Source organism: Phacochoerus africanus, chromosome 9, assembly GCF_016906955.1.
Source record: "Phacochoerus africanus isolate WHEZ1 chromosome 9, ROS_Pafr_v1, whole genome shotgun sequence".
Taxonomy (NCBI): Eukaryota; Metazoa; Chordata; class Mammalia; order Artiodactyla; family Suidae; genus Phacochoerus; species Phacochoerus africanus.
Window position 1 is genome coordinate 5,434,269 of NC_062552.1, and position 12,609 is coordinate 5,446,877.

The 12,609-nt window shown below is 46.6% G+C and overlaps 1 protein-coding gene across 3 annotated transcripts in view; it reads right to left on the reverse strand.

Annotated features, from left to right (window-relative positions):
• EEF1E1 (eukaryotic translation elongation factor 1 epsilon 1) overlaps positions 1-10,527 on the reverse strand; it is a 31,258-nt gene extending 20,731 nt beyond the window's left edge. For all 3 annotated transcript variants that reach the window (XM_047794778.1, XM_047794776.1, XM_047794777.1), the window contains exons 1-3: positions 10,394-10,527; positions 5,881-6,081; positions 2,026-2,121 (exon numbers count right to left, since the gene is read on the reverse strand). In XM_047794778.1, coding sequence (XP_047650734.1) covers positions 2,026-2,121; positions 5,881-6,081; positions 10,394-10,480 — 384 coding nt within the window. In that variant the 5' untranslated portion in view covers positions 10,481-10,527. The remainder of the gene's footprint in view (positions 1-2,025; positions 2,122-5,880; positions 6,082-10,393) is intronic.
• Positions 10,528-12,609: the final 2,082 nt, after the last annotated feature.

Genomic DNA, 12,609 nt, shown 5'->3' on the forward strand with positions numbered 1-12,609 from the left:
GCTGAACCAGGGACTGTCCCAGGCCACTGCAGTGACGTCACAGAACTCAATCACTCAGAGCTTAGAGAAGTAATGCTTAGTAGGCCAAGTAAACCCGAATCCTGGAATTCTGGCTGGAGCGTGGGATAAAGAGCAACGATCACACGTGACTGGGGAATTTTCCTTTCCACAAGTTCTGACGCTGGGACGTCTCAGCCCTCCTGAAAACAGAACTGTGTCTTTTCACAAGGCACTCAATGTTCTGAAGCAGGCATTTCCTTCTCTGGAACAGGAGGGTTAAAACCACTAGCCCTGCTACCTTCGGAGTGATGAGGTACAGACAACAAATACGCAACTCTGTCATATGTAACAGGGGGACTTGAGCTAGTTCTGGTGCCCGGTGTGCAGGGAGGGAGGGTGGATGGATGCCGCCAGGCACGGGTGTCACCAGTGTACACCGCTAGCATGTGGCTCCGTGGTTTGTAATCAGAGAGAACGTTTCCAAGAACTGCAGCTCGGAGTGAGATGAGCCCAAGCCCAGGGCCCTGGGGGGTGCCACGGAGGCAGAGGAGGGGGCACTTCCATGAGCAGAAGGTGCCCAGGGGAGGAGACGCCAGGGAAGGCCTGTGGCAGTCCTGGGAGGAAGGCTCTCCCAGTGCAGGGAGGAGGAGCTGCTTCATTATTTTGAGAAAGATAAAGACACGTTCAGGAGGGAAATTGCTGCAGCGGCCGGAAAGACAGAGACGGGTGGCAGGAGGCCATGGCCACAGCCCCGACAGAAGAGCCTGAGTCCTGGAACCGGGGCAGGGTCACCCAGGGTCACAGGAAGAGACCCCAGGAGGAGCACCCAGGAGGCAGAAACAGGACTGGCTGGATGGGATGCGAGAGGCACAGAAAATAGAAAAACGTCTGGGTTCCTTCTTCCAAGGGGGGAAGGTGGGCGGTGAAGGGAGGTTTGGGGTGAAGCGCTCGTGTAAGGCCAAGGGAGTTCCTGTGGTGGCTCAGGGGTCAAGAACCCAACTAGGATCCATGAAGATGCGTGTTCGATCCCTGGCCTCGCTCCGTGGGTTAAGGGTCTGGCATTTTGCCGTGAGCTGTGGTGTGGGTCGCAGACGCGGCTCGGATCCCGAGTTGCTGTGGCTGTGGTGTAGGCTGGCAGCTACAGCTCTGAGTAGACCCCTAGCCTAGGAACCTCCATATGCCATGGGTGAGGCCCTGAAAGGACAAAAGACCAAAAAAAAAAAAAAAAAAATCTGGGACAAGATCCACAAAAGGGGCAGGAGAGGGGGTAAGAGGCTGGAGGCATGGATTAGTGGAGGAAAAGCCTTTCGGAAAAAGGAGGTGAGTGATGAGGATGTGCCTGGGACGCTCACAGCCCCATCTTCCTCCCTCAGGGATGCGTGCGGACTGTGACCTTGGCGGCAGATATTCCTTCTGGAGGAAGGAAGAGGCGCTGAGTCTGCGGGAAGGGGCTCTGGGCGAGCCCAGCTGCAACAGGATGGGGTAAAGGTATCTTGACACCAACCTGCAGCTGCGTGGTTTCTCAGCGGGAGAGAGGGCTGAAGGCGGTATCTGGATGGACCAAGAGCTGGGGAGTCAAGTTACACAAAAGGGGATCCAGGCAGGATAAGGAAGAAGGCGAACAGCTTTGGAAAAAGGGAAGGAGCCGCATGACTTCAGACAACCACGGGACTAGGGAATGAAGTGAGGAGATGAGAGGCTGCATCGAAAGGAGGGGCTGCAACCAGGCCGCCGGGTGGCAGGGGCACGTGGGTCCAGCAGAGGGGAGCATCGTGGCCTGCGCGTGGCAAGAAAAGGAGCTGGGAAGAAAAGCAGGAGCAAGAAGAGGAATCGAGCAGGTCAAGGAACAGGAAACCCCTACGACTGACGGATACACGGGAAGGAATATTTGCATTAGGTACCTCGTATAAAGAGAATGCCTTTCGTTTTTATTTGGTAAGTTGAAAAATGCCAATTTGACTTCAAGTCAAGACAGACAAAAAAATCATTCTAAACAAAAACGGCAGTAACTATTCAAATACTCACAATAAAGCGATGAAGTCCATAGTATAACAGGATATCTGCTAACGTGAAGTTATAGCCTGTAAGGTAGACTTTATCTTCAAGATATGAATTGAGGTCCTAGAAAAAAATAACAAAATATTAATTAATTAATTAATTAATTTTGTCTTTTTGCCTTTCCTAGGGCTGCTCCTGTGGCATATGGAGGTTCCCAGGCTAGGGATCTGCAGCCTCCGGCCCACACCAGAGCCACAGCAACTCAGGATCCGAGCCGCGTCTGCAACCTACACCACAGCTCATGGCAACACCGGATCCTTAACCCACTGAGCGAGGCCAGGGATCAAACCCGCAACCCCATGGTTCCTAATCAGATTCGTTAACCACTGAGCCATGACGGGAACTCCAACAATATACTAATTTAAAAAACAACAATAAAGTTAACTACCATCCATTTAAAACATTTATAACATTTAGAAGGCTGGAGCTCCCGTTGTGGCTCAGTTGTCTTTTCACATGCTTATTAGCTCTGTATATCCTCTCTGGAGACTTGCCTACTCAAGTCCTTCGTTCATTTTTTAAAAAAATTTAAATGGATGCGCCTGGGGCATGTGGAAGTCCACGGGCCAGGGACTGAATCTAAGCCGCAGCTGTGACCTACACCACAAGTGCAGCAATGCTGGATCTTTTAACCCACTGCACCAGGCTGGGGATCAAACCCGTACCTCTGCAGCAACCTGGGCCGCTGCCATTGGATTCTTAACCCAGTGGCCATAGCAGGAACTCCAAGTAAGCAAATTTTTAAAAATAATGAATGTGCTCATAACCCATTATGAAAAAAATGCCACAGCATCAATAATGTCAAGGAAAAAAATGCAAAGTAAACAAAAAGATCACTTTTTGGTTTCTTTTGGTAGTAAAATTGGGGTGGTAAAGGAGGAAAGGGGTCCAGCAAGGGTTTTGTGGAAGAGGCCAAACTGCAACAATATATTTTTCTGGAAGGCAAATGAACAACATAGCCTTAAAAGCATATCCAGCTTTAGTCCAGTAATTTCCCTTGCAGGGGTGTAGCCTAAATGAAACAAATGGGAATGTGTTAAAATATTTAACAGATATTTACTAAATTAAACGGGGATAGACTAAATTCTGGCACAACACATGATGGAACGCTAACAGGTTATCAAAGGTAAATTAAGTTAATATTTACAGTTTTGCAAAGACGTTCATGACATACTGTCAGTGAACAAAACACCCCAAGTTACAGTGTCCGATGGCTGTCCATCCAAAAAATAAAACACACACACATCTAATGAAAGAAAAAGTATGTGCAGAACACAAAAGGAATTCAATAATGCAACATCTGATGACTGAGCATAAGTGTCATTAACAGGTCAGCTCTCTCTTGATGGTGGGACTGTGAATGTTTGAAATTTCTTTTATTTGCCTTTTATTGTTTTTGTTTTTTGTTTTTTTTTTTGCTTTTTAGGGCCACACCCGTGGCATATGGAAGTTCCCAGGCTAGGGGTTGAACTGGAGCTGCAGCTGCCGGCCTACACCACAGCCACAGCAACGCGGGCTCCGAGCCGTGTCTGCCACCTACACCACAGCTCATGGCAACACAATGCTGGATCCCCTATCCACTGAGTGAGGCCAGGGATCGAACTTGCATCCCCACAGATACAGTTGGATTCCTTTCCGCTGAGCCAAAACAGGAACGCCTATTTGCTTATTTATATTTCCTAAAGTTCCATAATAAACACTGCCTTGAAAATAAAAATGCTACCATGAAACAGCAAAAACCAATGTAAAACAGAAGACAACCTTTCCTCAACCGTGGGCACACGGCCCAGAACCACACTGCAGGCGTTACACATACGCTGGTCTCCCCCGCTGGTCTGAGGTCTGTGAGGGCAGGGGGTGGGCCTAACAGTCACTGTTCCATCAGCTGCTCAGACCAAACCTGACCCATCACCATAGGTACAGATGAGCAAACAGGGGCAGAGCAAGGACGACAGCCCAACGCACCCAGTGCCTCAGATATTAAAAAAAAAAAAAGGCAGTATCTACAGTCAGCTTCTCCGGTTGAAATTTCAGATAATGATGTTAAATATCCCAGATACAACACTTTGGCAGAATTAAGTCTATGCTCCTAAGACCAAATCGATGAATCCAGCTTTTGAACTGCTATACCCAATTCAATGAAATCCTGCTTGTAGAGTTCAGAATTAAATACATTATTTACTAATGCCTTGTTTTGGAAAACCGTAAGAGTGGTCATGTTTCCTTTTTATCTGCCTGAAATCCCACGTGCACTGAGAGGGAAGACACACTGGTCCCTTTGGAAAGGCTGCCCAATGGATGTTTAAGAATGAGTAGCTGGAGTTCCCCTGTGGCTCAGCAGGTTAAGAACTAGTATCCGTGAGGATGCGTATTTGATCCCTGGCCTCGCTCAGTGGGTTAAGGATCCAGAGTTGCCATGAGCTGTGGTGAAGGTCACAGACGCGGCTCGGATCCTGAGTTGCTGTGGCTGTGGTGTAGGCTGGCAGCTGCAGCTCCGATTCGACCTCTAGCCTGGGAACCTCCATGTGCCTCGGGTGCAGCTCTAGAAAAAAAAAAAAAGAAAAAGAAAGAATACAGTTTAGACCACTTCCTCCAGAATGATCAATGAAAAACTTTCAGTACCATAAGATCTGCTTGTACAACTTACATGACCAACCTGCATTATATTATAATCGGAATAAAATTGGGAAACAGAGGGGATTCCCACAATGACATGGTTGTTTGGGAGACCACTAAGGTTCCTTCACATTTTTAGCTTTAAAAATTTTTTATTTTATTTTTTTCTTTAGGGCTGCACCCATGGCATATGGAGGTTCCCAGGCTAGGAGTCGAATTGGAGCTGAATTACACCACAGCCACAGCGATGCAATCTGAGCTGTGTCTGTGACCTACACCACAGGTCATGGCAACTCAGGATCCTTAACGCACTGAGTGAGGCCAGGGATCGAACCTGCATCCTCATGGACACTGTGTTGGGTTCTTCAGCTGCTGAGCCACAACCCAAATGCCTGCTTTATTTTTATGTAAGTAATTAACAAATATAATTTTATGTGGAAAGCTTTTCACGCTTGATGACTCTGCAGCCACATTCAGTTTATATTTTATATCAATAGATTCTTTTATTTTAATTTGACTTCTTTAGAAAGAAAATACAAATCCTAAAGCAATAAGTCTCAAGGGAGGGCAACATGGGCTTTCTCAGGCCAAGTGGACAGCTTTTTTCAAACTACAACTCCTAAGATTCCGATTCCCCGTTGCCTTTAAGAAAAGACTTTATTGCTCAGGGAAACACGACTGCCGAGTGGGGGGAATAAGTGTCAAGCCATCATATGAAAAAACCATGCAAAGCTGTTACCACTGACTACGACGAGTGCTTGGAAGGAAAAGCACAGGGGTTGTGTAGGAGAGAAAAGCAGTTAGAACAGGAGCTGCACCTGCTTGTTTGTTTGTTTTTTGTTCTGGCTGCGAACGTGGCATGTGGGAGTTCGGTGGCCAGGGACTGCACCCGAGCCAGAGCAATGACCCGAGCCACAGCAGTGACCAAGCTGGATCCCTAACAGCGAGACCACCAGGGAACTCCTGCATCTGCTTTAGAGACAGGGAGCCGAGGACGAGGCTGAGGAAGGGGCCCTGGTGCTGAGGGCTGAACGGAGGGGCTGGCAGCGTCTGATGGAGGCAAAGATAAGCACAGGGCCAAACTCTCGGGAGGCGGGGGGAGACGTGTAAAGAAGGCCAAGCGCTTCAGCGGCCGAAGTTCAGGGAAGAGCGGTCCCCGTTATCAACAGCGCTCGCCTTCCAGCCTCTCAAGGGAAGTCGCCATACCTTCAACACAGTGCGGATGTCGTCTTTGCTGGACTGCCCATCCACGCGCGTGACCCTGAACTCTAGCCACTGCTGCACCACTGCCTTTTCCTCTGCCGAGCTCCCCAGCAGATGCTCCTTGTTGGCCTGCTTGACCAGGTGAGCTGCTATGGTGGTCAACCCCGTCAGACTCGGACCACTGTTTGTTTGAAGAACTGGGATCTGAAAACAAAAACAACAACAAAAAAACAAGAGTTCTTCCGAGAAACTGGAAAAGCAATTGCCACCGTGACTGTGAGGTCTAAGGAACCATGAAATAAGCTGTTTTCTCAAATACTCTAAGATATTAAATTACATACCAACGAGGTCAGGAAAACAGCAGTTATCTGATTACCTTTGATAACAGATGCCTGCCAATGGGATACTAGTAATTACAGGTTAGTAATTATCAGCATAGTGTTTCTACATAATTTATAATTATGTATGTACAAAAAGAGAAAATGGAAATTCTAATAATACCACATTAATTTCAATCCAGATTACCCATTCTCTCTTTTAGCAAGGTGAACGAACATACTTAAATAAGCCCAACTTCTGTAATAACAAAAATAAACAACTTTTTTTTTCTTTTTATGGCTGCTCCTATGGCATACAGAAGTTCCTGGGCTAGGGGTCAAATCGGAGCTGTAGCTGCCGGCTACACCACAGCTGCAGCAACACCTGATCTGACCTGAGTTAGATCCTTAACCCACTAAGTGAGGCCATCGGGGATCGAACCCACATCCTCACAGGGACTACGTTGGGTCCTTAACCTGCTGAGCCACAACAGGAACTCCTAAATGTTCTTGACGCATAACTCAATGGAGCGTTTTGATAAATCTTAAAAGAAAATGTAGGAATTCCCTGGTGGCTCAGTGGGTTAGGGACGTGGCATTGTCACTGCGGTGGCTCAGGGTTGCTGCTGGGGTATGGGTTTGATCCCTGGCGGAGGAACTTCCACATGCCATGGGTGCTGCAAAACAAAAAGAAAAGGAAGAAAGAAAAAAAATGCCAAGTATCACCAATGGGGAGACCGTCCAATTATAAATAACAAGTATACAATCTAACCGGCCTCAGAAAACCAAGAGAATTATTCCCCTGGGAAGACGGCTGCTCTTTTCACCATGAAAACAGTATCCGGAACTCAGACAGTTTTTTAATTTATTTTCTTCCTAGGGCTGCACCCGCAGCACGTGGAGGTTCCCAGGCTAGGGGTCGAATCCGAGCTGTAGTTGCCAGCCTACACCACAGCCCCAGCCATGCCAGATCCAAGCTGCGTCTGCGACCTACACCACAGCTCACGGCAACGCTGGATCTTTAACCCACTGAGCAAGGCCAGGGATCAAACCTGCAACCTCATGGTTCCAAGTCGGATTCCTTAACCACTGAGCCACGACGGGAACGCCTCAGACAGTTATTTACACTGTGCAGGGCCCTCTCACACTCGGGCAACAGGAGCATGGGAGCTATATGGGGAGATTAACATTTTATGGATACAGATTCAAAGGTTACCTCCTAAAAGCTAAAGGAAGTAACTAAAGGTCGTCTCGGCTTTCCACTTCCTCACCAGCTACTTTCCATTCACTACGCAGCTCCCTCAACTCCCCAGTAACTTCCTTAAAAAACAAAAAAAAACAAATGCATTAAAGGAAAATAAGACACAAGTCTCTGGAGGGGCCGCCAATGTTCCATTCCTTGCCTGGGTGGGTATTCACTTTACTGCAGGTGACTCACTGAGATGTGTGTGCTGAAGGAAGGAAAGCGCTCACAAGTGCTGAGTGAAGGGGAAAATGACAATTCTAAAGAGAATCACGTGTAAAAATAGATAAATTACCCACAACCCCATCACACTAACTCAAAAAACTCCCAGTTTCTTTCTTTCTGGCCATACCTATGGCATATGGAAGTTCCCAGGCTAGGGGATGAATCAAAGCTGCAGCTGCTGGCCTACCCCACAGCCACAGCAAGGCCAGATCCCAGCGGTGTCTGCTGAACAAGGCCAGGGATCAAGCCAGCATCCTCATGGATACTAGTTGGGTTCTTAACCCACTGAGTCACCACAGGAACTCCCGCAGTTACGTTCTCATCAAATCATGACATCTTCTAAGACAGGTAAGTGACTGCATCCTCAGTTCACAGACAAAGAACCAAGGCCACCAGGCTGGCAATGGTGGCATCAGGGTTTGCATAAAGCACCAGTGACCTTGAAGTTCACTCTCTTTCCTTTACACATCCTAAGCAGGCAGACCTTATGCAGTTGAGATCTTGAGACACACACACTATTTCACATTCATTTTAAGGTTTGATGGTCTTTAAAGCAATCCCTTTCAATGGCTACATAAATAATATTCCAATGTGCTGATGCATCACAATTGAACAACCATTCTTCTAGAGCTGGATTCCTGGAGTGTTTTCAATTTTTTTTTTTTTCTTTTTTGGCCACCCTGCAGGCAGGGATCAGATCCAAGCCGAGTTAGTGACCCATGCTGCAGCTATGGCAACACTGGATCCTAAAGCCACTGTGCTGGGCCAGGGATTGAACCTGCATTTCAGTGCTGCAGAGATGCTGCCAAACCCGTTGTGAAACAGCTAGAACTCCGTTTTCAAATTTTAATTGATAGTATTGTGGAGAATGCCTTATTGCTGCCTTATTGCTGTCAGTTGTCTTCCCCTCAAATGAAGGAATCATATAGCCTCATCTCTTTTCCTAAACACATTAACAGAAACTTTCAATAGCCTCCCTCGGCTTAAGAAAAAAAAAAAAATGTTTTTTTTGTTTTTTTTTTGTTTGTTTGGTCTTTTGTCTTTTCTAGGGCCGCACCCACGGCACCTGGAGGTTCCCAGGCTAGAGGTCCAATCAGAGCTGTAGCTGCCAGCCTACACCACAGCTCATGGCAACACCGGATCCTTAACCCACTGAGTGAGGCCAGGGATCGAATCCGCAACCTCATCGCTCCTAGTCAGATTCGTTAACCACTGAGCAACAACGGGAACTCCAAAAAAAAAAAAAAAAAGTTTTAATTAAAATTAGTAAGAAACCAAATTCTAAACTCCACAGCCCTCAGCATCGGGCTCCGCACTATAATTCTGGGCTTGCTTCGCACGGCGTCATTCACGATCCTGTCCATCATATATTCATCACACTGTTATTCCATGTACATGTCATCCCAAATTACCCAACCTTTCATAGTTTATTCCTCTTACACATGTCAAACACGAGCTCTTCATGAAGTTTGCAAACCCATTTCTTTGGTTTTGTTTTGGTTTTTGGGTGCACCCTGGCACTCAAAAGTTCCCAGGCCTGGGATGGAACCTGAGCCACAGCAGTGATGAGGTCGGATACCTAACTTCCAGAACACCAGGCAGTGGGTTCCTTAAAAAAAAAAACGAAACAACCAACTGGGAGTAGTGGCAGAGGGGAGGAATCAGCAGGAGGCCAGAGGAAAAAGCAAAAGCAGGCCAGTCTGGCTCCAGTGCCTACTCTGCACCACTTGGTGGGCTGCTCTTAGGTAAGTCCTGCATCCTCTCCTTCAGTTTAACACTACAACACGACTGGAGTTCCTGCTGTGCCGCAGCGGGTTAAGGATCTAGTGGCGAGGTGAGAGTGGCTTCCCTGGCCTGGGCACTTCCATATGCCACGGGTGCGGCCAACAAAACAACTACAACACAACTGTTCTGGAGTCGAGATTTTAACAGGGATCAAATGAAGAACAGTAGAAGAAACAAGTATCATCTAGGAAAAAAAAAAATCTCAAAGGAGCGAACCCCGTATATATATCCAAAGTGGTCTTCCTACATTCTCCTCCTACAATACATTCATTCCATCCCTCGCAAACGACCACCTTTATAAAACAGAAACGTCCTTAAGGCCCTTAGAAATCAGAATCCTTGTACCTTCCCAGGTAATCTCACTCCGCGGAACCTTCTCCCTCTCGCATGTTGCACATTTAATCTAAAACGGCCTCCGAAAAGCTGAATCTCCCAGTTTGGGCCAATAGGTGATCTCCCGGCCATCTAGCTTCGATGCAGCACTTTTCAGGAGGGTGACAAGAATAGCTGCACCGTCTGTCCACCCAGCTGAAAACCAAGCTTCCTGAGGGGAGGGCACGTCCGCCGGGACCACTGCTGTATCCCCCAGGCCTGGCACTGTGTCCTTGGCACGCGGTTCGCTCGCAGCAGTTGCGTAATTCCGAACGAAAGGTACCATTAAGTAAACGCTCCGACGCACACGCGGGGCCTCCAGCCTGGCCTAAGGGCTCTCTGAGGACCCCCTCGCTTTCCCAGAATGGCATGATGACAATTTCGCAGGAGGAACGTTCAGGCCAAGCTCCTCCGGCAGCGAGGGCCGCAGGAGGAGACTGGGAGAAGCAGACACGTGGGGAGGTGAGGGCGGCATCCTCACTCGCCGCCTCCGCCCGCCGGCCGGATCCTCCCCGGGCCCGGCAGGCCTAGCTCCCGCCCACCTCTCCCCCTCGGCGCCGCCTCCGCTTCTCACCTGGCGCTCGCCCTGAGCGCTGTATTTGTTCCCTTTACTCAGCCCCAGAGACTTCTCCAGCAGCGTCAACTCAGCGGCCGCCGCCATCTTCCGGCCCCGAGCTCTCGGCAGGGGCGGGACCAGATCAGCAAGGATCTCCTGCACTGGCTGAGAGGGACGTCCCGTTCCCTCCAACGTCACCTTCTATTGGCTGAGCGGAAGGGGGCGTGGAACGTGTTCCCGGCGAGGAGGCGTGACCAAGAGGGGGGCGGGGCCTAAAGCGGGGTGCGTGACAGATGGGGAGGAGCTGGCAAACCTCCGCTCTCGGCTCCGGATTGGCGGTGGAATTTAAATTTGAGGATTATGCAAAGGGCACTGTGGCTGTGGGGGTTCGATCCCTGACCCGGGAACTTCTACAAGCCAGGAGTGAGAGCACCTCCCCCCAAAAAAGGGCCCTGGGTATGTTAGTATCAAGTGATTTGGGCAAGCCAAGGAAATCAGGTATCATTGGTTTTAATGATCTTTATTTACAATTCCGCAAAGATCTAATAATGCAGGTATCATTGGTTTTAATGATCTTTATTTACAATTCCGCAAAGATCTAATAATGATATAATTTATGTATATTATGTATATTTATGTATGATTTATATGTGATACAATTTATGTAGCTTTGGGTATCGAAATAAAAAGTGCACATAACGTTTTCCCCCTAAGTTGCTATATTCTTATATCTTCAAGGTATAAAATGGGTAGTACGTGTTCAACCCCAAAAGATTTCTGAAAAACAGTTTCCTCATTGAAGAACGAATAAACGATGTGTATTACTCTGAGAGAAATGGCAAAGAAATACAAGATAGTTCATCACTAAGTCAGAAACATAGACGTTTAGTGGGGAACTAAGCTTCTCTACCCTAAAATACTTAACAAATTAATTCTGGCAGTGGAAAGAAACGTAAGAAAAAGAAAATTTGGCCAAGTCAACATAAACAAAATACAAAGGGAATTCCAGTGCAAGTGGATTGTTGTGCATGAATTATCTATTTATTTTCCTTATATAGAGAATTGAATGACTACTTCACTAGTTCCCAAAAGGCCAATCGTCTGAGAGAATTCACTCATCTATTTTCAGTGTTTAGGTACACGTTTTACTTGTAATAAAATATTTAAAACATTTGTAGTTATCTAATTCCAATGGGTGGTATATTTAAGATAAGGCTTGGCCTAAATTACTCAAACTGAGGTTTGATTTGAATTCCAGTAAAAATTATTTCAAATCAAATGAAAAGACATGCACCCAAATGTGAAAATGATAACTGGGGGAGTAAATGGGTGGAAAATCAATTTTTAAAGTTATTATTTATTATTTTTGGGCTGTGTCCATGGCATACGGAAGTTCCCAGGCTCTGGATTGAACCCAAGCCATAGCAGTGACAATGTCACATCCTTAACCTGCTAGGCTACCAGGAGACTCCTGAAACACTTTAAATAAGTTCAAAGTTATGAGCTCATAATTACATTAAAAAACAAGAACAAAATTCTAGAGAACCCATTCATTATTTTGAAAGGTGATAAATAATGGAAACCAAGTTACTTTTTTAAGATTATCCTATAGATACTGTATCTCAGGGAAACCAAATACTGATGAGGGGAAACTTTCTCTTTATAGAAGTGTTCCAGTGAATAAATGAAGATAAAAGAATAGAAAATCATTGTTCTGCACCCTCCAATGAAATCAAGGATCTGGGCAATGATTATCAATAACTTCACATCCTACAAATAGAGGCAAAGAGACAGAATGAGCTTCTGAGAAAGGTACCTATCATCACCTAGAAAGTAGCCTTTCCAGCTGAGTCTGAAGCTGATCAAGCCTTTTGATCTAATAACCAGTTCACAGGAAGTAACAGGGGGAAAGAGGAACAAGTTAGGTGAGACGGTAGAGATGCAATCAGCAAATTCTAGATCACGGAAAACTCTATAGGACAAATGATCTGACTGTTTCAATAAGTAACCTGTGAAGGGAAAAGATAAGACAGAGGGGAGATGGAACCCATACATCCAAGGAATTATGAGGACATATCAATTAATTACAATATGTATCTTTTTTGCAAGCCTAATTCTTACAACAGCAACAAAACTTAAATAAGACAAACACTGATGGTTGGACATGACAATGACAGATGTCTATGACACTCCCTTGTAGATGCCAGGGAGAGTAAATTAACTTGCCCAAACTG